Genomic DNA, 25761 nt, shown 5'->3' with positions numbered 1-25761 from the left:
TAATATTCTACTTGTGTTTTAGTTCATAGCATGGATATGGCATGCCTTATCAGCAGTTTAGTTTTGGATTCTGTGTGTCAAAAAGCTGTTGTGTCTGTGTATATAGCTCTTTCTATATTTCCATGGCTGCATATGGTTTAGTGCCAAAATCAGACTGAAATTATTGTCAGAATTTCTTGAAATATATGTAGCTCTTTTGTTGGAAAATGAAGAGTCTGCTTGATTTTCATGGTCCTGAAATATTTCAGACATGTGCTTATGTAAAAAATGGGCCAGTTCTGTTGGGCTGGAATCCAAGAATTAGTTAAAAGTCTGAAATTTCAGTCAGAAGAGAATCAGGCAAAAAATTTCAGTAGGAATGGGCCATGCAGTTGAAACTCTCTGTACCATTTTGGACATGTAAAAAGGATGTTTTCACTGTTTGGCTGGAGCATTTACAAGATTAATGTGCCTTCATGACTTAGTGACTTCTGTAAGTATCTCAGAGTCCAGCACTGATAAGTTTGCTAAAATATAGTAATAACATTCTTAATTTCCTCATTCCATTTGCTCCTGCAAGACTTCAGTGGACTCGAAATGTATGTTAGATAAATTATTTTAAACGGTTAAGGTTGTAGTACTGCAGACACTATCTTAGTCTCTTTTTATTTAAAGATGTAAATGTACTTCCACCTCAAGAATTTTTACTCCAGGGCAAAACTGTAATGGAGGGGTGTAAAACCAATAGCTGCTACAATAAAACATAAAACATTTTTTCATGACACTTAAATGTGATTAGTTGCTTTCTCATGCCCATACAAGTATAGCTCTGATAGGCTCTGTGCCTTAATGTTAGAGGCAGTGACCTTCACAAAACTGTGTACAGTGTTTTAAGCTTTATATTCTGTGTAACTTACATAGAAGTTAATACTTCATGAATATCCAAAAGGAATGATAGAAAATTTTTTCTTTGAGTTCTAAAGGCAGAAATGCAAAGAATTACCTTACTGAAACCAGTGACTTGCTTAAACCACACATAGCTATTTATAGACATTATTGCTTAAAAAAATAATTTACATGATTAGAGCATAAATTTTGCTTACAAATAGCTATTTTAGGTGGAATACAAGGTTTGAACTGATATTTAAAAATAGATTTTTAATCAGACATTAACAAGGAATGTAATGGAGACAAAACAATGATGAACTGTTACCTTAATGCTACTATTAACAGTAAATTGGTACTGATTGTTATTTTTTGCCTTCCCATAAACTCAAGTGGTGTATGATTGATTACATGCAATGGTTCTCAACTGGAAGATGTGATTGTGTTTTATTTCCTTGCCTCATTTTTTTTAACAACTGCTTAACTGTTTTGAACAACTGATGATGCAGTTTTTTGAATGAATATTGACATTCCCATTTTAGGGTTGATCTATACATAACTTAAAGCAATAGGTAGCCCCGGTCGCCCTGTTGGGTACATTTCTGAGATGCCCAAGGAGCTGGCTTTGTGGGTATTATATAGGACCAGTGAGGACACAACTTTTAAAAGGCAGAAAGCTTTTCCATTTCTCCAAAACTTTCTTCACACCTGGTTTGGAGGTTTGTGCCTCTCTCCTCTGTGTCTTGTTCTGTTCTCTCCAGAATTCTTTGTTTAGTATCTTAATAAATAGTTGCTCTTGGGAGTGGCCAGAATTAGGATGGGAATGTGCACAAGGATGTCCTTAACAGTGGAGGGAAAATAGCTGCTTTAGCTGCTTGAGAATGACAAGGCCGTTCTGTAATGTAGCTTGAACTTTAGGTCTTGTAATATTACATTTTGTGACTTTCTGCTCTGTGATGTCCCTCTTTAAACAGGAGAGACGTATGGGAGAAGACAGTGACAGTGGTACATTTTTAGGGCAGGTTTAAATCTTGCATCAGCATCTTTGCAGTTTAAGTTCCTGCTCTAGGTAACATTCGTCTTCAGTTAGCATTTGCAAGCACATTGTTGTTTGTCTTGAGTAATTAATTTCTCCTCTTTCCACAGCCGCAGAGCCTTGGCCTGAAAATGCTGCATTGTATCAGCAACTGAAGGGTGGGTACACTGGTTTTGGCAATTAATAATTACTTTATTTTTAGAGAACACATTAAATATGCACTAAGATAATTAACTGCAAGGAAGCACAGAAACTGTTAAAAGAGTCCTTTGTGTTGTTTGTCTGGTCAGAGGTTTTAGCTATGCTTGCATCTGCCAATATAAACCAGCTATTCATGGCCTATAAGGTCCTTGGTTTATTATTGACTCATTATATTGGCTGCTGTAGGCAGTGTAAAATGATGTGGTTGCAGGCACAGTTGGCAGATTTACTGCACCAATAGCTGAGGCAGCAGATTTTTGAAGTCTTGTGGTAAAGTGGGCTCTCTGTAAAAAGGAACTGTTAAAATGTATAGGCTAGGATGGTTCAGGCTCCCTTTAGCAGCTCTTCATATATCATCAGATCACATTATGGCCCCCATTTGGGGCTCAGCAGCCTGCTACAGTTGTCAGAAGACTGCAAAGTAATGAAGACTAATAGGTAGCAGCCCTAGTCTTCTAAGCATGGAATTTTTATTGCAGTGAACTTGTCATCTTTCTTTTGTGTGACAGACCTAGACACAGTGTGCAATATTAACTGCAAGCTGCTTTTATAGGTTTCTGAGTACTTTTACTTTTTAGCCAGAGGAGGTATGAAGATGCGGTTTTATTTAACTTTGATTAGAAGAGTAATTGGCATAAAAGTCAAGCGTTTGGATTTTTAGTTGTGAGTGTTTTTTATTGTATTTTGGTAGTAATATATGATAAGTGCAATTGCATTTGCAGGAGAAAAAATCCTTTTTTTTTTTTCTTTTTTTAATATTCATATCACAGATTTTCTCGTCTAGCTGCATAATAATTATATATGTGCTCCTTGTTTTACATGTAAGAAATGCAACCCAGAGTGGTTTACAGTTACAGGTCAGTAGCTAAATGTGCACTGTTTTTTGTAATTGTGTGTTCGTTTTTTTTCTTTCAACAGATGAACAAATTTTACTTTCTGATAATGCATCTTCCCTTGCTGTTCAGGTAAAATGTCATATTTTCTAAACCAAAGATGTTAATTGCATTTTATTTTTTTAATTATTATCTAGCTAAAGTAGCTGTATTTAGCTAAATGGTTAATTTAAGAATTATTTCTGCCAAAATCAATGACTTATTTCCTGCATCTGATTTACTTTATGCTGTCATAGGACTTGAGGACTTTGAAAGTCCTGTGTAGAGTGCTGTTACTTTTGCTCCTATTTATATTGATCTGTGTTTGTACAGTATCTGCTTGTCTACTTACTGTGGGAACTGTGCATGTTTCATACCTTTTGTCACTTGTTATGCACATTTATCTTGTAACATCTTGCATGATGTTTGCCGTTTATTTAATTCTCAAAGCTAATACTGCCTCAAACTCAAGGCGTATTTGCTTCATGCTGTGACCATCACATCTCTCTATGTATCTGATAGGTTCTTTCAATTTCATCATGTATACAGACTTGAGATCCAATGTGGTTTTTAGAAAAAGTCCATATAATTGACAAACTTGCACCTCTAATTGACTTAATAGCACCTCTGTGGCTGTGAAATCTGTGTAATCTCCATTAACTTGTTAGGTTCAGTAACCCCAAATCTCAAGGGGACGTTTTCCCCGTTAGTAGAGAAGGCCTGGCTGTCAGAAGTGGTGGAGAGCAGGATGTCTGTAAGGTTCTTGTTCTTCAAAGCAACTTTGCTGCAGCTTTGCTTAGCAGGGAGTTCCACTGTTCTAATGCTTCTTGCTTTTTGTGTGTGGTCCAGCTCAGAGAAGCTCCAGCAAGCAGTCTTTGAGGGCTACCTGAAAAAATCACCTTTCATTTAGCCAAAGTGAGACATTTGGAGGCTGTAACTGACATAAAAGATTAGGATTGTTTGATCATGGTAACTACTTCCAGGATCTCTTAACTTTTTTCCTTCCAGTCTGGGAATCTAGGAAGTACCTCTAAGAGTAAATTCTATCACAGCAAGAACATCTCTTCATCCTTTCCTGGAAAGAGGAGTTATCTTTGATACACCTAATAAATGGGGCAGTGTTTATTTGTTTGGGCAGTATGTTTTTATATTGTGCCTCATGGTAATGCAAGTAAGTTTTTTTTGTTGTCTGCGTGATCTCAGTGTTCCTTTTTGCTCCAGCAACTATATTTTTTGTGGTTCTCATGAATTTTCTTACCATCTAACAATGCATGTATGTGTGGCTTGTATTTAAAACACAAAAAAATACCCAACACACCAACAAAAAATTTCCTTTTCTAATGCATCATTTTGTTATACTATTTCCAGTCCATTGTTATCCTACACATGTCACTTAGATGATAAATTAACTATAATATATTAAAAAAGCTTGTTTTTCTTCAATATTCTTTAGCTGGACAGCTGATAGTAGCCATGACTATAAATATGACTCTGGTAGATATCTGATCTTAAACTTTATAGAACAATTTTGTGTTGGGGAATCGTATAAATTTTTAAGAATTTGTGTAACGTGGTTGTGACTGTGAAAGAATAACTGTCCCTGGTGTCTTTCATCTGTTTTGAAATGATACTAGGATATGCAGTTATGTATTGTAGCCTAATGATCAGAAAGGTTTAAATATATCAGTGTGTTTTGCATAAGGAAATTGATGACTTCCTGTCTTTCAGAATTTTATTTTGATGAGAGCCTGTTATCTTTTTACTAGATACCTTTTTGCTACAGTTTTGGTGTTTTTTGGGGAGGAGGGCAGTGGGAGTTAGGATGTGTGTCTTTTTCTGAGGAAAAATTTGAAATGAGGGATAGGAGGAGAAATAGGAGTTGGTACCCGAGACTTTTTTCCCCACTATTACCATTCCTTTTCCCCCTGTTACTAATTTGGGGCACATGAATATCACCAGAGCAGATACAAAAGATAAAAAGCTTGTTTGTGGCTTGTTGAACTTCCACGTGGTGAAAAAGTGTCAGAAGTTTGAGTCTGTCTGGTCAAAAGAGCATGTGGAGTCAGCTGGCATCAGATCTTTGAGAAACATGGTTCACAGTGAGACTCTGAATGTGCTGCAACCAGTTTTTCAGATATTTCTTAAAATCTCCTTGTAACACCTCTTCATAGCGCTGCTCTGGGATAGGTCTCAGAGGGACATACATGCAGATATCTATGTATAAAATAACGAAAAACAACCCAATACCATAGTAAGTAACCAGTCAGAGTAAAACTTGACCATTTGGAAGTTGCCAACCCTGCAATACAGATGGCACTTCATGTATCTATTGTCAACGGAGCAGATCAAGCAGACAAGCAGAGCAAGCTACTCTCAGTGTATGTGTAATTAATGAGTAGTGAGGGTTGCGGGTTGAACACAGGAAGTTGATTGAGTCTTGCTGTTTTAATGATGATTGGACTTATGGCTTCTCATTGTGCAGTAAAATCTGGACTCCTAATGTCAGATAAGAGAGGGGAGAACAGTCTTCTGGGAATTGCTAAGTAACTGTGGTGGTGCCTTCAATAGTAAAAAAAAAAACAAACACAAAAATCCCTGTCATCTTATGGAACTTCTATGTTGATTCTGGTAGGGTTGTTTATTTTATTTTTTGTTTATTTGCTTTGTAATTCCTGTTCTTCCCTTTGCTGATTTTGGAAACAGACTAATTTAGTAATTTCTTTGTCTTTTACTGGGTTCAGATTCTTTATATTTGCTGAGAATGCAAAATAATTTCCAGTGAACTAGTGCATTATCTCTGGTACATCTTGGTGTTTGCACTCCTTGTTTGTTAACTTGAAGTAGTGTATTATACAGTCCTGTTAAAAGTGAAGTCCACTTGTTCTTAGAGTACAAAATCTTGCTACTGAATGAAATTTTATTTTCACTGCAAATGAATTAAAATCAAGGGAAAATACTAATCAGTAATGATTATTCAGCTATTGGAAAGAGGATATTTGTACACAGAATGTAGGCTCTGTTGTTGTGAGACATTCAGCACTCTACTCATCAAAGTTAATGAAAACACATACACCTCCTGGGTAACATGACTCATGGTTAAAACCATTCTCTGTGTATTTATTTTACACCTTCCATTATACAGCATTCCTACTTACCAGGCTTCTCACAGTAAAAAAAGCCACCAGAACTACTGCGTGAATACACAACTATATTTCAATAACAAAACAACTGCACAACTTCAAGGAGGGAAAAATGGAGGTTTAAATGTATTAAAACTGAATTACCATATTTCAGTCTGAAGCAGAGGGCCTGTCCAGGCTCCTTCTCCTTGTTGATGCCTGGTGCAGGTAAAGCCACTTTGTTTAGTGCCTGAGTGGAAGTCGTTTGGCTGAGTAGGAGGGAGAGGGTTAATACAGCTGCACTGTGCCAGGCCTTGCCTCAAATGGCAGCTCAGAGCATCTCTTTGAACTGTTCCAACTTGCCGGGAGGAGGAATGTGGATGTGGAGACTGCCTCTTTTATTACAGGTTCTTCTGAAATCCTTATGCAGGTAGTCTCATAGACTTGCTCAAAAGGCTGTCTAAAATGTTCAGGATTGTGAAAATTCTCACAGATGTCCTGAGGTTATAGAGCCTGCAGCTCATTACATTAAGATATGTATTAATTGCTTGTGCAATTGATGCCCTTGTAAGTGGTCTTAATATATTCGAGGGAAGTGCTTTTAGAATTGTCTGTTCTTAGTCCTGAATGACAGAAGGATGTTTGGGCAATTTAAAATTGTGTTACACAGACCAATTGCTTATTTACTTCAACAAGTAATCAAATAAATGTGTAAATCACACATGATTAATTGTGCTTGACAGATTTGTGATTTTTTTTTTCTCTGTGTGTGTGTATGAATTGTGGTTTGGTTTTTCTCTAGACAAAACATTTGCAGAAATTTGTACTTGTTGCTGAGGCTTAAACAAAGGCTTGGTACTGAAATGAAAATCTACCAATCCTTTTTTTTTAAAGAGAATAAAAGCTGGAATTCTTCATGGTGAGAAATGCAGTATCAACATAATCAATCTAGCAGCATTGTGTTGTTACTGAAAACATGCTGAAAACCCAAGCTATACAGGTACTGTTTGTGAGTGAAACATCTTTCATGTAGTTCTAAGATGAAATTACCTTTGAATGAATAGAATCTTCATTTATCTTCAAAACCTCTGTGCTACCAGGGAATCCACTCTTTCCACATTCTGCAACAAGAATTACATTATGCCATTAGAACAGTGCCATGCTGCAGTGTAAAATAGATTGTTTTGGAGAATGAACGTGGCTTTGCTATAAATTACGTTCACAGGTACAGAGGAATTTGTTATTTTGTTTAAAATAGTCACAAATATAATTAAGCTCTTAATTTATGTTAAACTACACATGTGGCCATTACCATAACTGGATTAGGAATTTAATCTGTCACTCAAGGAATGATACTGAACAGTTTTCATTTATAACCTTAGACACACTATTTCAGTTACAGGGTCTGCAGCTGTTTGATATGAAAACTGAATTATTCTGTAGATTTGTTCATGGTTTTTAATTTTGAAATGTGTTCCTGCAATAAAGTAGAGAATAACTCTTTAGTTGTCATCACATACTGTTCTTTGTATGCTCATGAAATAACGTAAAAATGAAAACATAAAATGCCTTTCACTCTTTCTTCATAACATTATTGTGTGAGTGCCTTTAGAAGTGCTGCTGAATAAGAGATGGCTTGGAATGGCTTGTTCTTTATTAAAAAGTAATCATAAATATATCTTCTTCAAATGAAGCCTGGACTGTGCCGTCTGAAAATAGTGTTCCTCATGTGGGGGCATAAGTTGTGAACTATTTAAGTCTTGGCATAAGTGATTTCATTCTTGCCTCTGATCTCAGAAACTGCAATCTGGATATGATTTACATCAAGTTGTAACTCATTTTTAATGAGTATATGTGTTTGCTCATATGTGTTTTCTTGGAGGGAACTGTAGGGGAAGAGGAGAGCGCTGTGATGGAGCTCTGCCAGGGTGATTCACTACCTGATGTGTGTTCAGTGTCCAGCTGATGGTGTCCAAACAGCCCTTCCTTAGCTGGGCAGGGCAAAGAGGAAGGGAGAGCAAGAGTAAAAATCACAGCTGAAACAATTAACTGTAGGAATAAATACAAAACTCCTCCCTCCCTTCTCTTACTCCTTGCCACCGTTTTTCGTGCACAGTCACTTTCCATCCTTGTCATCATCGGAAGGCACAATGGCATCCATTTCTTGCATTGTTTCAAGAGCAGCAGCAGCAGCGGAGATGAGAATGTCGGTTGTGTGAGAAGAGGAGGAAGGGGAGGGTGGGGTGAGTTGTCCCATGTCTGGCTGTGGTTTCTGGGCTCTAGGCTTTTGGACTGTGCCAAATCAGCACAAAGGTGATTGCTCAGATTATTTTTTTTAGATAAGTGAAATCTAACATACTACTTACATTTTGAATTTTAAATTGTGTGGGCTATAAGAAGAAACAAGCCTTACGTTGATTGTGTCCTTTAAGCAATGCTATTGTAAATGTACTCCTTAATTCTGACAGAAGGTGTCACCTGCCATGATTGAAATGAATGATAGGCAGAAGATTGTTGATTAATTTTGTAACAAGTGTCACCTCAAAGCTTCCTATCAGCCCTTTTACACATGGCTACTGATCCTTTACTCTCGCAGCAAAAATAGGAACTTGCTTGTTTCACGTGCCTTTGAAAACAGAGTGGCTCATTCTGCTCTCTATGAGTAGAAGACAGTGCAGTACAAACCACCAAGCTCTGTGGATCAAGGTGCAGTAAGGCAGGAAAGGCACTTGAGAGGCTTATACATATTTTTCTTCAGTTTGTTGTCCCACAACTCTTTTTTCCCTAGTCTAAAACAGTATAGGGCGGGGAAGGGCAGGTATAATTTGTCTGGTGGCACCTTTTTTCCTTCCTCTTCTCCCTTTCTCATGGATGTGCAGCAACCCTCCACCTCTCTGTCTACAGCAAGGTCTCCCATTAAAAACAAGGTGCACAGGGGCAGTAGCAACTCTGTAGACTTGATGGCTTCAGTCTGGAAGAAGAGAGGTGGCATTGCCAAAAATACATTTCTCCCTTCCCATTCCAGGTGCCAGGAGATGGTGATGCTACAGGTAGAGAGGCTGGAAGAGTGAGGGAGAGGAGACTGCTAGCCTGCAGGAAAGAGAGGCAGAGGCATGTGTGGGAGAGAAGCTGACAGACCATATTAAGCCAAATCTTTATTTTGTAATGCCTTTATCTGTTTCTTGCATTAACTTCATCCAAAGAAAGGACACGCTTTGTTCTGAACATAACTTCAAGTGTTTGTGGCAGAGATACTAACCATAAGCTACTAAACTGGACAGTGTTCCGGGCATCTGCTTCAGCCATTGGCCAGTGTCGTTACTGAACAAGAAATCTGGCCCCAGTTTTTAAAATTATCAAAACACAGATAATATGGATAAAGAAGGCAGTCTTGCTGATGCCAAGGAAATAAACTCTGTTCTTCCCAATCTGAAGATTTAATCGTTCTTGTTTTATGCTGCATTAAATAGTATGGACCGTGAAATTATTCATTCCTTTTAAAAGCCTGAGCATTTTAGTTTCATGTCTTCAGCTGTAGTGAATTTTGTATATTTATACTTGAAGGAAGTTTCCTTTATTTGTGTAAAGTCTGTTGGGCAAGCATCTCTGGATCTTCTCTAACATGGGCCAGGGTAAATAAGAGTGCTAACCCCTGCTTCTTCATGAATTGATCCAATTAGTTCACTGTTCAGATAGGTGTTAAGCATAAAAACCCCATGTTTATTCATTCTGGGAGGAATCCAGGTCTCTTTCCCTGCTTAGAGTTTGTTTGGAATAGCTTAAAGTATTTATGAACTTTATCAGTGAATGTCTTCAGAATTACTTTGGACTAGAAAACTTTAGATGAAGTAATGTGTACTTTTTCAGAAGAATTGCAGCTGCTGTAGTATTATTGTGTGAGAATCCTGGGTGCTGGAGGAGATGCAGGTTGTGGCCTATAATAGTCACCCTTTTTGTTCTTTTGTAGTTCCTTTTTTTTCCCATGGAGAAAAGAGCAGGAAATTTAATGCTGGTTTTTTGAATTTCAGGCATCTTTGCAAGGTATGACAGGCTGTGGTCAGTTATGTATCTTGTTTCTAGTTTTGCTGTTACTGTTTTGTTTACCATTTTTAGGTGAATTTTCATAAGGATGTGATTAACTAGCTTGTGTATCACTTGAAATTTAGTTGGCTCCTTTCAGTCCTTTTTTAAGTTCTTCACCCAAATTTATGATGTTAACAATAATCTCTGAGGTACTAGAATAAGCCTGGGCCCTTGATCTTTCAGATTACTCAGCTTTTGATGCCGTGTCTTTGAAGGGGTGTTGATATCTGCGTAAATCTCAGCAGAACTGCACTGGGGTGATTTTAGCCTTCAATCTTTTGTCCTTCCCTCCAAAAGGACTCAGAGGAGCTGAGCACACTCCCATTTGCTGATGGTTTCTCTCACAAGAAAAGCAGGGGTTTGCTTGCCTTCTCAAATTATGTGTGTGAGGTACCCAAAGGGAAATGAATAATCAGTGTTCCATGGCATCTTTTATCAGAGTAGGAAGCCATGGCGGTCTGATACCATCTGCACACCAAATGTACTGGTTCTTGGCATTCTACATGAGTGGTCAAAAAGGGAACAAATCCTCCCTTGATCACTGGGCTGAAGCATTAAATGAAACAAAGACTCAAAAAAATTGCTGCCTTGTCCTTTGTTGTCTCTGTAGGCTTTCTTTGATCTGTGCCAATTTCAAATATTTTGGTAGTAGTTCATGCCACTTACTGTTTAACATCAGTTATTGCCTAAAATCTAGTTTATCTAGTTGAATACATCAGAAGAAAAGTTAGAGGTTTTCTGCCAGTGGTTATTTATAAGAATGCATTGGTCATGATCCTTGTCCATGTTCTTTTTTCTGAAAGAAACTCATTTCCATAAATATGGAATGCATTCACTGTGTTTGAAAAGTCAAAAACACCTGTGTTTTTAATGCAAATAATTTCCAAAGCCTGTCAGTTACATCAGTGAAAGAATGTGAGTACTCTCATAGCAATGCAAATTGCAAGGCTTATTTCTTAGCTGAGTCCTCATAGTTTGGGTTTGTACTGTCTCCTTTTATCGGTTCATGAGTGTTTTATGAGTGTTTTAGTCAACTTGAAGGGTATCAGTGTACCATTAGCTTAAGATGAATCAAGAAGTAGATATTGGCCTACTTCTCTAGATAATGATTAGTTAAGCAGCATAGATCCAATAAGGATTAAACTTGTCTTATACTGTGGATCTTTCATTTTCCTGCAGAACAGTATGTAAGGAGCACTTAAAATTGAACAGGTTATGCTTTGGATACAAGTTACAACTCAACATATTGGGCTTTTAATTCCCTGGACTTTTCTATTTTTAAAGCTGTTATAGTAGGTTGTGGTTTTTTAATTGTTTTTTTTTTTTTTTTTTTTTTTTAAAGGTTTATTGTATTATATATTTAGGTTATATTATTAATATTATATATTATATACTGAGGTTTATTTCACCACTCATCTTAAAAGTTGATCCTACATGTAGACAAAGACTGAAGTGGATAGATCTTGGCACAGGGATGCTGAAGGGGGTTGCTGGAACAGGCCTTGTAAGGCTGCTGAACGGGCAGCTCCAGAAGCCAGTGGTCAGTGTTCAGAACCTTTCAGGGGGACTGCTGGGGTGAATGCAGAACCATGGGCTTGCACCATTTTAATATTAAATCATTCTTCAGTTTCTCTGTCTCAGTCCTGGTCTCCCATTTATGAAGCATTCATCAGAACTGAAGATGACTATTCTGAGGAAGTTTTCTCAGGTTTTTGGTTTGGTGTTTACAGTCTTACATTTTTTTTCTTTTTTTCTTTTTTTCTTTTTTTAAACTTTACTGAGGGTAGACTGACTCATTTTTAAGTTTACTAGAACCTGTGCTTTATTATGCAAAGTAGCAAACATTTTTATGTAAATATTTATTTCCACATTATAGCTCAAATTTAGTTCAATCTCCTCTCTCCTCTTTTCTTTACAAAGTACAAAAAGGCACGTGGATCCAGTGTGTTTGCATTTCTGAGATGCCAAAATATCAGTGTCCCTTTTGCACTAGGCCAGAGACTGAGGTGGAATTTCCCTGCCAGATGTAAATAAGGGTTGATATTCCTTGCTCTGTGGGTGTTTATTGAAGAGAAGGAGAGGAAAAAAGGTCAGATTTGATGGAAACTTGTTAGACTCCTTTACATTGAAGAGATTTTATAGTTTAGCTTCTGCGCTGAGGATTATTTCTCAGAGTTAAAAAACTTTTTGGTTGGAACCTTGTACTATATAAGAGCCTATGTACAATGCAATGTACAGTTGTCCATAATTTGCTGAATCAACTTATGTAACCTAAGTGTTCTGTGCCAGCATGTCTCATTTTTGATATGCTGATACAAAAAAGTAAAAATAGTTTTCAGAATCATCTTGTTTTGCTTAAATTTGTCTCTGCACTTATAAGCTTTTCAGCTTCACATGTTGCCCTAGTTCTAGTGCAGTCCAGACTTTTTTCCTTCTGAACTTGCAGTCTGAATAGTACACGGCAGTTAAAAAATTCCTGTCTGCAGAATTGCAGAGTTAATTTAGTGCCTTAGTGTGAAAGAAATTAATTTGATAAGCCTAGAGTAGATGAAGCCTCACATTTTTTGAAATTAAATTCAACAGCTAAGAATTAAGTAGTATGGCAGAAGTTCACTCTTCCCACCCAAAGATGAAATTCTTTGGGGCTGTTGTTTGGTGCCATCCGTTCCACTGCAGCACAGTACTGTTGTTAGCTGCTGGTAGAGCTTTCAGAAGAATGAAGTCTGTGTACTAGTTGAGTTAGTGTTTGTTTTTCGTGTCCATCAGTGGCATAGGAGCATGTGTGTATCTAAACCAAAGTCTGCATTCTTATCTCTTAACTATTTCTGAAGAAATAGTTAAATAGCATATGAAGCCCCACTTTGGGCAGAAGACATGAGGCAAAGGAAGAGATCTAGGACTCCATCAGACCAGGGCCTTTAATTACTTAAATTACTGAAGAATTAGTCCTTTGGGTATCCTTACTGTTTGCATGTAGCTTGGAGTGCCAAGATAGCAAGATCCTCAATTTTTGATGGCCTCCGATGGGTGCACAGACTTGGTCAGTGAAGTGGTGTCAGATGTGGCCAATGCCTTGTATTTTCTTTGGTGATGGCTGCATTCTTAAACAGGTTCTATTTGGAATGAAACACTCTGGAGACCAGTTTATTGCTAAAAAGTGCAGGACCTGAAGTATTTGGCTTATGCTGACCATGACTGCTACCCTCTCTCTATATATCTGTCTATCTCTCTGTCTGTGTGTGTACATATAGTATTTGGCTCCCAAGCAGGACATTAAGTAAGGCTGAGGAAATCAAAAGATATAGAAATCCTCCCAGTTCTGAGGCAGGCTCTTACCAGCTGTAATCAATGTCTTGTGTAACAGATTGTGACCATAGCTTTTGTGTTTGAATTGAGATTTGGATTTGAGTTAGGTCATGTAAACCTGTGAGAGCCAAATATCATAATGGACTGTGCAGTTCTTCGATTTGATTGGAAAAGGACCAAACCTTTTGGCTGTTTTTCCCTGGATCGGGTTAGGGTTTTGGGAATAAAGCCCTTGAAGAACACAGGAGAGAGAAGAGGTGCTGTTTGGGTTATTTTTCTTTGCTTAATGGATATGACAGGAGCCACAAAGCTGGGAACGGGGCTGATGCCAGTGTTAGTTCATCCCTTTTGGTCTCATTTAGTGCAGAGATGAGCAATCTCAAGATTCAAGTCTAGGTTACTTGCATGTCTTGTGTTTAGAGTCTGAGCAGCTAAAACTGTGAGAATGCAGTTTACTGCCAGATCCTGCAATCTGAAGAGGAGGGAGGAGGCTCATGTAAAAAGTGCTGTGTTACAGCAGCATTTTTCTTTGTGGTGGGAGCCTTCTTGCTGTAGGCCTTTTTTACCTCAAGTCATGGTGGATAAATAGGTATAATTTTGGAATCCGGAATTGTGACCTGCCTAATTGTGGAGACAAAATGAATGATAGGAGTTACTGAGTTGTGAGAGTCTCTAGAGATTAAGATTCCTTATTTGCCATGTTCTGTCCAAATGGCAAATACTTTCCTTGATATTTTGGTATTTCAACAGAAATACACTATGGATTTTGTGGTGATGGCAGGTGCTGACAGAAACTGTTATCCTACTGAGAATGCTTTGAATCTGAAAGTACAGATGGAAATGGTAAATTGATCCTTATGCTCTCCATGAATCCCATAAATTATATTTAAAAAAAATTCTTCATCCCAAAGCAGACTTGTGTGCTGACAGTATCACAGAGCAAAATTTCTGGCAGCTATTGTGATTATGATGTGGGAAGGTGCCATATATGTTTGCCATGTTAAACAACATGAACTTGATTAACCAGCTTTAGTCAGAAGTAAATACTATGATTTTCAGGAGGTGCAAAATGTCACTTCATTTTGTACAGTCACAGCACTAATTGTGTCTGTCAGATACTGACTGCTTCTTTGCTCATCTTGAAAAAACAGTAAAAATAGATGAAACTGCATTAGAAGAATTCCAGTCAATGATTGAATGATAAATTGTTGTCTAAGTTAAAAAAATCTTATTGTTCTTTACTTGCCCTTCTTTCTTCCTAAAAGCAGTATGTAAGGAGCTATACTTTAAAGTGCGCGCTAGGAACTAGCTAAAAAAGTCAGAGGTATTGAAAACACAACATTTGTTTGTAACTGGTGTATTAATGCTTTTTAAATGCATCTCTTTGTTTCCAGGCCTTCTTGCAAATGTGCAATCTGCCAATCCGGGTGGTTTGCAGGGCGAATGCCGAATACATGTCCCCATCTGGTAAGTGTGGCCTTCATTTAGATTACTATGTTATACCTCCATTTTGATACCATGGCAACTATGCCTTGTCTTGCTGATAACAGTCGGTCAGTGCTACTGTGTGTGGATTGCCTTTCCCCCTCCTCCAGTGCAGTTTCTCCTCAGCAACAATCAAAGCAGTGAAATGCAAAGTGACGTTGGCACAATGTGTAACTGTGCCTGTGACTGCAGAACCTGTACAAAGTGTTCTGACAGTTCAGTGCCTGGTGGAGGAAACCTTCTCTCAAATGTCCTGAAGTAGAAAGACATACGTGTCTAAAAGGGGCTTTGTTCTGCATGCAAGGAATATTTCAGGGAATACCATTATATTTGCCTATTGCTGGAGTGAGACAACACCAGAGAAAGGTTCTTTATTGTTACCCTGTCTGGGAGATGATTGCCAGGATGTTGATACAGGAGACCAAAGGGTGCATTGCCACTGTTACGAGTGATTTTAAATCTTCCTCAGATCCACGAGACTGTCTGGAAAAAATGCAAACCCACAACCAAAAAATTAAGTATTAGAAGGGTACAGAGCCTACCTTTTGCTGGAGAGGGCTGATTGCCTAAAAATGTCCAGAGGCCAGCTTCAGAAGGTTGCCTAAAGATCAGAGAGAATTACAGAATGCCGAAGTTTGTCAATCCTCACACTCTGTTCCAGATTTTTGTTGTGTGAAGAGGTACACACTTACTGATTCTCTGTCTCTGATGACTGCCATGTGGAAGCACCTGTCAGTATATGTCTGCCACCTCTGTGCGTTCTAATGCTGCTACTGATATTTTTGGTTAAAGCAGTGAAATTAGGCTATTTAAAAAGAAAAAAACACAACAAAAACCCACTTGCTTGGCAGGAGTGAAAAACCTCCAAAATATGCAGGTATATAAATTATTTGTTAATAAATGAAGAGAGCTTTGAAAGCTGAATCCATGCACACAGGAGCATCTTGCATGTGCAGGACTAGGACTGGTGACAGTTTCATACTCTCACTTCTCTACCTCTTGAACTTTATGTCTACACTTGCTGGCATCTGATGTAATTTGGATCCAAACACTTCCTTCTTCTACTGAAAACAAGGAGCACAAGGGGGAAAATGATACTGCTTCAATTTTAAATGTAGGTAGAATTACATTACTTTCTACCCTTACTCCTAGAATCCTTACTGTTTTTATTTACTTGCCTCGTTTCCTTTCTTTATATTGGTTTAGTGATAATTCAGAGAAGGTTTTTATTTGTTCCCTTCTCCCTCCCCACCACCCTCTGTCTTGCAGCAGCAAAAATCTGCATCTCATTGTTTTGGGGGGAAGGTTATTTATCTTACAGTCATTTTAATGACAAAACCCATCCTGAGGGAGTCAAAAGTATGATACCAAAGGATTGTCTTGATATGTGAAGTACAGTCTGAGTGGAACTACTGAAGTCTGCAGCGCAGAGGTCTGTGTTTCCTTCTGCACATGGAGTGTGTAGATGCAGATGAAGCCTTTGTTGGTGTGATGCACTTCATTTATTACCCTTAGGCTTATCAAGCCAGTGAAGAGTGAAGCTTGTGATAAAAACCATGACTGAATCTGATGTTAGCTGAGCTGGGCTGGACAGTAGGTTGTGTTTCAGTGAAAAGAGTGAATGTATCGCCAATAGCATATTCACAGCCAAGCAGATACTGGATCCTGCATTTTGGGCTGTCTGTTGAGAGTGGAGTTTGCCCATGATGAGAGAGGCAGGAAGGTAAAAAGGGTGCTGTACCCTCTGCACTGGGCAGGCTCATTTACTACCTTTGGGCTGGAGGACATTTACAAAGCAGCCAGCATTTGTCTCCATTTTATGGATTATTTCAATCATGTAAATAATCCTAAAAGGTTTAGTCTTAAATATAAGATTAATATCTGTCAATTGCATTGAAGATTTACAGGAAAAGCAGCCTGGCTATAGTGGATTGGAGCAGGAGCTCTCAGCTTCACACGTTGAGAGCTGGGAAAAGGGGCATAGGGCAACATCTGTCATGCTTCGTGGCTTGCTTGAGCGCAGGGCTTCCTCTTGTATCTGCCTGCCTTAGAGCTTTGGCTTAGTTCTCTGTGTAAGAAAAGTTACCAAGCAGAGAAGGTGATAAGCTGGACCCTCAGGGCTCAGCTTCATAGACTGAATGTTCAGCCTTGCTAGTATTAAGCTTTAACCCCATTTTGCTTCCATGATTTTGGAGAAGCTCCTTCCATCTCTTTTCCCTGCAAGACTGTGAAGCTGAGAGTCTCATAGCAAGAACGTCTTCCTGATCCCAGGACCATGGGGGCTTGCAAATGCCAGCTCACAACAGAGTAAAAACAGGGGCAGCCAACAGGAGCAGGCTGGCCCAGTTGTTGGAAATCTGAAGGACTGGAGGAGAGGGAAGAGTCAAAACCTTGCCTTGCTGAGTATGCGTTTACCCTTCCCTCTGCTTGCTTTCTTGGGCACAGTTCCACATCTGCATCATCCTTCAGCAGACCTTTCCCCACCAGTGACTTAGAAGGGACGGTGGGAATACCTTGTGTATGCCTTTTACTCAAGGGCTCTGTCTGCTTTCCTGGGTTTTCCTTCAGAGGAACTTTGAATTAAGTCTTTCCAGCGGAGCAAAATCTATTACTAAAATACAAGTTGATAGATCTCACTCAATAACTTTGAAATACATAATTGCAAGTATCACATGTAGAAGAGTTTCAGGAGAAGGAAGATCCAGAGGACGGTGTCTGTTATTACAAACATTCTATGTATGTTAGCTTTACCTGTGCTAATTTGAAAAAAAAATAACCTAGACACTGATGTTCAGGTATACCTGCAGTATTTAATTGTTTTGAAAATTGTAAATGGTGTTTTACAGGTTAAAATAGCTCTTACTACAATACATTTCTCCTTTTGCAGGCAAAGTACCCTTTATTCATGTGGGAAATCAAGTAGTGTCTGAACTTGGACCCATAGTCCAGTTTGTAAAAGCAAAGGTAATAGCACTTTTTTTTCACAAATTAGTGAATACCATATTAATCCTGATTAGCACTGTATTGATTTAGTATGCTCTTCTGGAATGTTACTGAATTTGTTAAAACAGTATAGGTATTTACTACTGTCTTAAAACAAAGGTATCCTGAAATAGGTGTTGGTGAGGTGAAAATGTTTTTCTTTGTCATTTACTCAAGTCCTGGAAGTAAATTCTATGCAGGATAGCTGCATACCAGTACCAGTTTCTGAGACTGTTTTTCTGCATGCCTCATCTCTGGGTCTCAGAGCTCTTAAACCCAGAAGTGACTGGTCTAAATCCTGAAGTGTCAAATACTGTTCAAATTTGCCTTCGTTTCCCCATCTTCCCCACCCATCCCCTCTATTTTAAAAATTACTGTGTTTTCACTGAGTGGTTGATGAAGTTGCACTACAGACATAAATTTGTGTTTACTTCTTGTCGCAGAGATACACTAACCAGGAAACTGTGTGCTCAGTGTGTTCATCTATGACTGATAATAGTCCAAAATTCTTGTAGATTAGCTTAGATCTTTTATAGATTATATTAGTTAAATTCTGATGATTTATTTTTAATTCTAAAGGATACTGTATGTAAAAATTTCAAATGTAATTTGTTAATGAACTACATGAGAGTTATCTATGTCTATGTAATCTATGTACCTATGTCTGTACCTATGTCTATGTAAGAGATCAGGGTCTGAGCCAAAGCTCATTGACTTTAAAGGTCCTTAGGTCATATGTTGTTGAATATTCCAATATCCTTTCTTACATGTGCGTCTTTTCTCTTTTCCCTGTTAGGGCCATTCTCTCAGTGATGGGTTGGATGAAGTCCAAAAAGCTGAGATGAAAGCCTACATGGAATTGGTCAATAATATGCTCTTGACAGCAGAGGTAAAACAAGCCCTAGTAACTCCACACACTTACATAAGCAACTATGGGCAAGAAAGCTTTAGGATTTTTCCCTGTGGTGGAAATACTGCTGTTCTTAGATTAGGTCGTCAACTTTTGAGGTGAAAGGAGACAGGAATAAATTCTCTGTACACTGTGGATTGCTTGCTGAAGTGTTCCTGTAGACATAAGTCACATGTATGACTCCCCTCACCTAACTGGGGTGTGTCACCACAGCTGTAGGAGTAACTGACTGGAAAATGCCAGGGGTTTCTGGGATCCTACTCCAACCCACAGCTGGGCAGGCACTCCACTATCACCTCCCATGGCATGCATGCTCACATGTGTAGTGGGAGGCTCAGATCCTCTGCAGTTCGTGTCCCTGGCAAGTTAAGGTGACAGAGTCCCAGTGTGGGAGCAGTGTTGGAAACGCTGTCAGGATACAGGTGGCTGAGGAGCTGAGGGCTGGTGACCTGCGCGCTCAGTTGTGAGCAGCGTGGGCAGTGGGAGCAAACCTTTGGTCTCAGCTTAGTGCTGGTGCAGTAAGGACTGGCAACTGGGCCTTTGCCTTCCAGTTTTAATTTCTTTTATGCATTCAGAGGTCTAACAGAAGAAATGAAATGGAAATTTAATCTAATATAGAAAAGAAAATTCTACTACTGAAGAATGATTGTCTCTGTATTCTCCTTTATTAGGAAGTTTTAGTAAGTGTTCTTTCTCTTCCTAGCTCTATCTCCAGTGGTGTGATGATGTTACAGTAGAGGAGGTGAGTGGTTCCGCAGCATTTATCTTAATTAAAATTTAATGAGAAAACACTTTTGCTCACAACTGCAAGTCCCTACTCATAAATGAAACATGGAGGTTTATACCATTAATGGTACAGTCTTTTCACTTTAATTTCGCTTGCATATACATTTTAGGGAAGCTGTGTCATTACTGGAAGTAGCTGACTGCAGAATAGATACGGGGTTTGTATATGTTTCTGAAATAATAGCTTTAAATAGTTATGCTGCATAGTACAGATTCTGTGCAAATAATTATGGCACAGACACAACTCCTTTTCTGTTTTACAGCTCCCTGTCTGCCAGAACTGTGTAAATATTAGCTGTTTTGTCAAGAGGTATCTGTATTTTCTTTTATTGTGTAACACAGTGCGTTTCTGTTTTTAAACAAAGATTACTCACCCAAGGTATGGCTCCCCTTACCCGTGGCCTCTTAACCGCATTCTGTCCTATCAGAAGCAGTGGGAGGTGAAGCGAAAGATGAAAGCCATCGGATGGGCTGGAAAGACACTTGAACAGGTCAGCGTGGAAGGGGAAGCTTATTTCTTTACCCTGCCCTTTTTTTTTTTTTTTTTTTTTTTTTAAAGGCTTTGGAAAGTAGCACGTTCCTGAAACAGATGTATTAAAATGTATATTCTGGACTTAAAATATTATCTGGAGTCAGGTATTTGCCTTCAGTAGCAATAAATCTTAAATTATGTGCAACCCAGTAGAGTGGGAGGAAGGATGTTTTACCACAGTGTACATCTCTGTTGGTGTTAGTTTAGGCTGTAGTCCTGAAAATCAGTTGTAAGTCCTGTCTGCCACTTCCTGTATGATGTTAAGAGGCATGCTTTGCAGGATTGCAGCAAGTTTTGAGGTACAAGTTAGTACCTTTCATTAAGCTTAGTTATAAATGTTATGGGAAGCACTTAATCAGAATTGCCTTACATCAAATGTTAGATTAAGTAACATTTAGCTACCTGCCTACTGTGTCCTTTTGACTGATTTTAACAGCTTTTGATATTCCAACATGGTACATTCATTGTTCCCACTGTCAGTGCAAATAGAGGAAGGAGGTTATTTTTTGCAGTGGTGAGATTTTCTGACAATATGGATCTTTCTTTCTTGTGTGTTTTGATAGGTGCTTGAAGATGTAGATCAGTGCTGTCAGGCTCTCTCCCAGAGATTAGGAACACAACCATATTTCTTCAATAAGCAGTAAGTTACTCTTTATTGGAATACTGCATCCAGGAATGTGAGATACAGATATATACCCACCTACATACATACATAGATACGTATATATATAAAACTCCTGTTTTATTTTAATGCTGTGTGATTAATTGCAAAAATAAAAATGTGTGACTGGAATCTAAACAGGAAATTTCATAAATTAGTATTTTAAAAAGAAAGTTTCTGTAAGTTTGTTATTTTTTTTTCCTGCTTACTCCTGCTTGTCTTCTCTACATGATTCTACCACAACTTATGTAGGCTACAAATGTACACCTTTATACAGTTAGTTTCCTATTAAAAATGATACATTTAAAGCTTTACTTTTATTTCTTGGGTAACATTCTCTACTAGAGGAGTGAATGTGTGTTGTGCTGTCCTGATCTTGTCTTGCTCAACACCAGAGGCACTTCTGAATGAGCTGAATTAGCATGAGCATGCCTGTGAGTTCTAAGAACTGGGGGAGAAGCTGGCTGGTCCACGAAGGACCAGATGCAAAGTGAAAACCAAGATTCACATTGGCAGGAGAGAAAAAAGAGGTGACCATGGGATGTCATCTGCTCTCATCAGTTTCTTTCAATATTTTACATTTTTTTCTCTGCAAGAATTCAATAATTTTTAAATGTTATGGACTTAACATCACATTAGCTCCCTCTTTTCTCATGTGCATCGATCAGTCTAGAAATGCACAGGTCTGGATTTCACTTGACTACATTTGGACAGGGAGATGTCTTCAAATGGCCGCATATGGTCTTGGATACTTTTCTGCATTTGTCTTTTCCCCTGGATCTTTTCCAAGTTGAGACTAGGTAGATAGTGTTAATTCAGAGGATAAAGAAATAAGCTTAAATTGCATCTTCTCATATGATTATTAAACGTAGTATCTCCTAAGCTTTCCTTCTGTATTTCTAAAGAATTGTAACTTGGGGATTTTGTGTTTGTTGTTAACCAGCCTTTCTTGGTACAGTTTCAACCTTTAAGCTTTTTAGCTGTCTGAAATATTACCAAAAAATGTGTGGTTTTAGTCCAATATTTTTCAGTCTGTGGCTTCTGGGACTCTGTGGGAGGTAAATAAGAAAAGCAACCTGTTGCTGACAGGTTTAAGTTTGTTATACAAGAATCTGCATCTCCACTGGAGAGTGCTTAGTGATGCACAAATAAAAAGGCAAAAAATTTATCAGTTAGGAAAGCCTCATGCTGCTTGCCTTTAACACTAGTAAAGAGGGACTCTGAAGTTAATAATATGTTGGGGAAAAAACCTATTTGCACGTGGGCTACTTATATACAAAGGTCCAAGGTAAAAATTGAGAAGTCTTGCACCTAAAATAAGGCAGGACTGAAAACATTCCCAAAATATCTGTTTTCTTCTGTGTAGACCACTTTCACAAGAGATGTTTCCAATTGCTGCCACTGTGGCAGCATCTTCTACATCTTCTACATCTTCAACCTTTTCTTGTTGGTTGAATAGTTCCCAACTGTTGAAAAGCACAAAAAAAAAAGAAATAGGGGTCTTATGCTTCCACACCCCCCCTCTTTTTATTTATCTTGTGAGATAATAATTGGGTTTTTTTAATATACATCTGCAGAAGAAAAAGAAAAAACCCCAAAAGACCTGATAACATTTGTCCTTGTTACTGAACTAAAAGGTGGAGCATGGTTTGATACTGAATCAGTAACTCTGCCCAATCTAAGAAGTGTTCACATTTTCAAGCTCCCAAAGGCAAAGAAAATGCCATACTGAGAACAAGTAGTGTTCTGATGTACTGTATATGCAGTTTTTATGCATTTGGTCTGTTCAGTGTTGCCTGATTTCATCCTAGTTCTTAAATTTCATAGCTATCTAAATGTTATTCCAGCAGGGTTTTGCTTGATCAGGTTTTGCCTTCCAAAATACCAGTTCTTTTTTTCTGTTTCATTTTACAGACCAACTGAATTAGATGCTCTGGTATTTGGACATCTCTTCACAATCCTCACTACTCAACTAATCACAGATGAACTCTCTGAAAAAGTGAAGAACTACAGTAATCTCACAGCCTTTTGTCGACGAATAGAGCAGCAGTACTTTGAGGGTCATGATAAAGACAGCTCCACAATTGCAGCCCGCTCGGCTAAGAAGTCCTTGCTGAGATAAGCGTGGTGGTTGGGGTGGATCATGTTGCAGTTTTGAGTTTTATTCAATAAATTGATTTTGAAAATGGAAATGTGTGTTAAGCTTTTTGAAGCTGCCAAATCATTCTCAAGTAAGAAAAAATGTTAAATGCAGTTTTTGTGTTGTAGAATACACTGTGCACATTTCACCTGAACCGACTGTATGACCACTTCTGTTTTACTAGCCTGTATGTCACTGACTGTAAAGTGACCTTGGAAGAATATTGTATCTATTTTAAAAAAATAAAACTTCAAGTTTCTCTCTGATCTTTCCAAATGCCTTTCTTACGAAATTTAATGTCTGTGTAGTTAATGAGTGGGATCCTGGTGGCAGGACACCTGGAAGACAGCTGTATGATAAACTAGTTAAAATTACTAGTTAGAATGAAAGGACTCATTAGAGATCTTAAAGTTTGTCTGCCTCAACCAAAATTTATTCAGAAATTGGGTGAAAAAAATGTCTTAGAGCTTTGCAGCACACAAGTGTGTGAACTTATTCAGTCAGTTGTTATTTTGTGTCAAAGTAGCTTCTGGCTGTCATTCCTTCCTCTTGTGTGTGTCTCGCCTCTGTTTTTATTTCTTGTTCACCTTTGGTTTTTTTATTATAATTTTTTTTTCTTCCTATGATCTCCCAGTTTTAGTCCAAAATTGGATTCCCAAAAACACTAACCACCCCAGGAATGTGCTGGTGGCAGAAAGAGTCCTTGTGCACTCATGGGAAGGAAGTCATGGGCACAACTGGGAACCAGCTCAGACTGTTTGGCTAGTTGGAACCATTGTGTTTTCTTAGAATGAAATATATTCTTCTGGCTGTATGCCTCAGAGTCATAATACTTAATGGCTTGAACTGGTTATGCAATGGTCGTGAGATTTTGTCTGCCATTTTCTTCTCTCTTAAGAACTGAACAGAAAGCAGCTGCGTACCTTGGACTGGCTGGGTCTCCCTTGACTCTGAGGTTCCTGAACCACTACTGCTTACTTATTCCTAGTGTGGGGGACCACTCTTTCCAGCACAACTGGAAAATGGAGCTGAATTCTTACGCTGTTTTTTGATACAACAGTTTTAAGTCCTACTGAAGTCAAATCCACTAAGTATCAATGTGTAGGGGGGTCCTGGCCTTTCATCAAAACACTCTTGCCTGGAGAGGAAAATTTCCCTTGTCCTAATTTCAGTCTTAAAATTTCACATGTGTATGTTGAATACCTTTAAAAACTAAACTCCATCAATTCTTGACTGCTTAGTGACCATTTCCACTGTCAAAGTGGTTCTTTCAAACCTCCTTTTCTGTGTTAATTCAGCTTTTGAGAAAACTGGAAAAGAATTTGTGTTTTTTTTTTTTTTTTTTTTTTTTTTTTTTTTTTTTTTGCTTGTTTGTTTGTTTTTTGGTGTTGTTCTTTTTTTTTTTAGTTTGGAGAGAATATTATGATACATGCTACTTTGAGAGAAAAACACTCTAGTAAGTGTCTAAAGCTAGCAGTGCCACGGTGATGGGGAAATCCTGTGTGAAAAAACTGAAGTATCTTAATCCAGAGAATTAAACTCCTCTTTTACCTCTTGGTAATTGCAGAGCACCATTCATGAGGAAAGACTTTAACCTAGCTTCTGTGGTTTTAGCAGTTCTGGTATCAGTAGACTGAACTACAGCAGTAATTTACTTAATAGATTTCTAAACACCTATTAACTACTAGGCGGTTTGAAAAAGTGCAAGTGGGCATGTATTCCTCCTCTTTCAAGGTTGCAGAACAAGCACTGGAAATACAACACCTTGAATGCTGAACAGGGAGTTACTGCAAATTTTGTGCAGTAACATATAGCAAGGTTTATAAATTCAGAGTACTAAAAAAACCCTCACAGAGGTAGCCATATGCATTAACCTGCTTTGAATGTCTCATCTAGAAAATAAATGCTGTGGAAGTGGTTGGGCAAAAGATACTGATCTCTTGCAAACAAAGTTTGTGTAAATCCACCTGAGCTACTCAGACTACACTTAATGATACAGAGACAGGCAAATCATGTGGAACTTTCAATATTGAAGTGAGAGGACAAGCAGAGACTGAGCTCTCAAGTTACACTGAAGTTTCTGAAAGTTTAACCCCCTTCCTTGTGTGTGACTTGGATAACTTAATTATTAAATTTTAAATGAAAAGAAGCATTCCTTACTTTGCTGACAGAAGGGAATTCTTTCTGTATGGCATGTTTGCTACAGGGCTAGTTTGTAGTTCAGGCTGCATCTCATTCTAGGCGATATCTAAACTTGCAAGGAAAATCTTGGCTTTGCTACCAGTGTTGAAAATAGCTATTAAAATCCTAGCCAAATGACATACTTTTTACTTCATAAATACAAGAAACCATTATGTTTTTTTAAATTACACTGGTGGCATGATTAGTGCTACAGAGCAGACTGGGCTGAGCTCCAAGGACCAAAGCTTGGAAGCCATGCTTTAACTTTGGGAAGCTGCTGTCCTACAAAGGACACTGATACTGATTGCTACTGAAATACTGTGCACAGTCTGGAAAAAGAATGAAAAATTGTAACAAGACCAGCAATAAAACCATTAAGGGTGGAAAAAACCAAACCCAAACCCAATAATGTTTATAGCAAGGGAGTTGAGCAAGACAACCAGCCTGCTTTCTCCAACGCAAAGTAGTGAGGGCTTTCTCTTGGTCTGAGTGGCACTCTAGTAGACAAGGCTGTGTGTGGGCAGTCTGTGAAAATTTTTCTGTTGTGAGTTTTTTAGGTCTCCCAAGACTGAAGCTTAACTCCTGCATCAGGAATCAGGCCAG

The 25761-nt window shown here is 38.3% G+C and overlaps 1 protein-coding gene across 1 annotated transcript in view; it reads left to right on the top strand.

Moving 5' to 3' along the window:
• The window catches only part of MTX2 (metaxin 2), a 34691-nt gene extending 11448 nt beyond the window's left edge, over positions 1-23243 (top strand). Inside the window, exons 2-10 of the mRNA XM_050340251.1 lie at positions 2011-2058; positions 3020-3066; positions 14876-14948; positions 17854-17930; positions 18745-18837; positions 19562-19600; positions 20010-20135; positions 20740-20816; positions 22752-23243. Of these exons, the coding sequence (XP_050196208.1) occupies positions 2011-2058; positions 3020-3066; positions 14876-14948; positions 17854-17930; positions 18745-18837; positions 19562-19600; positions 20010-20135; positions 20740-20816; positions 22752-22959 (788 nt within the window). The 3' untranslated portion in view covers positions 22960-23243. The remainder of the gene's footprint in view (positions 1-2010; positions 2059-3019; positions 3067-14875; positions 14949-17853; positions 17931-18744; positions 18838-19561; positions 19601-20009; positions 20136-20739; positions 20817-22751) is intronic.
• The last annotated feature ends 2518 nt before the right edge of the window (positions 23244-25761 follow it).

This window comes from Myiozetetes cayanensis, unplaced genomic scaffold (genome assembly GCF_022539395.1).
Source record: "Myiozetetes cayanensis isolate MyiCay16 unplaced genomic scaffold, myiCay2020 scf9, whole genome shotgun sequence".
Taxonomy (NCBI): domain Eukaryota; kingdom Metazoa; phylum Chordata; class Aves; order Passeriformes; family Tyrannidae; genus Myiozetetes; species Myiozetetes cayanensis.
Note: the sequence above shows the minus strand (reverse complement) of the source record. Positions and strands in the feature narration are given on the sequence as shown.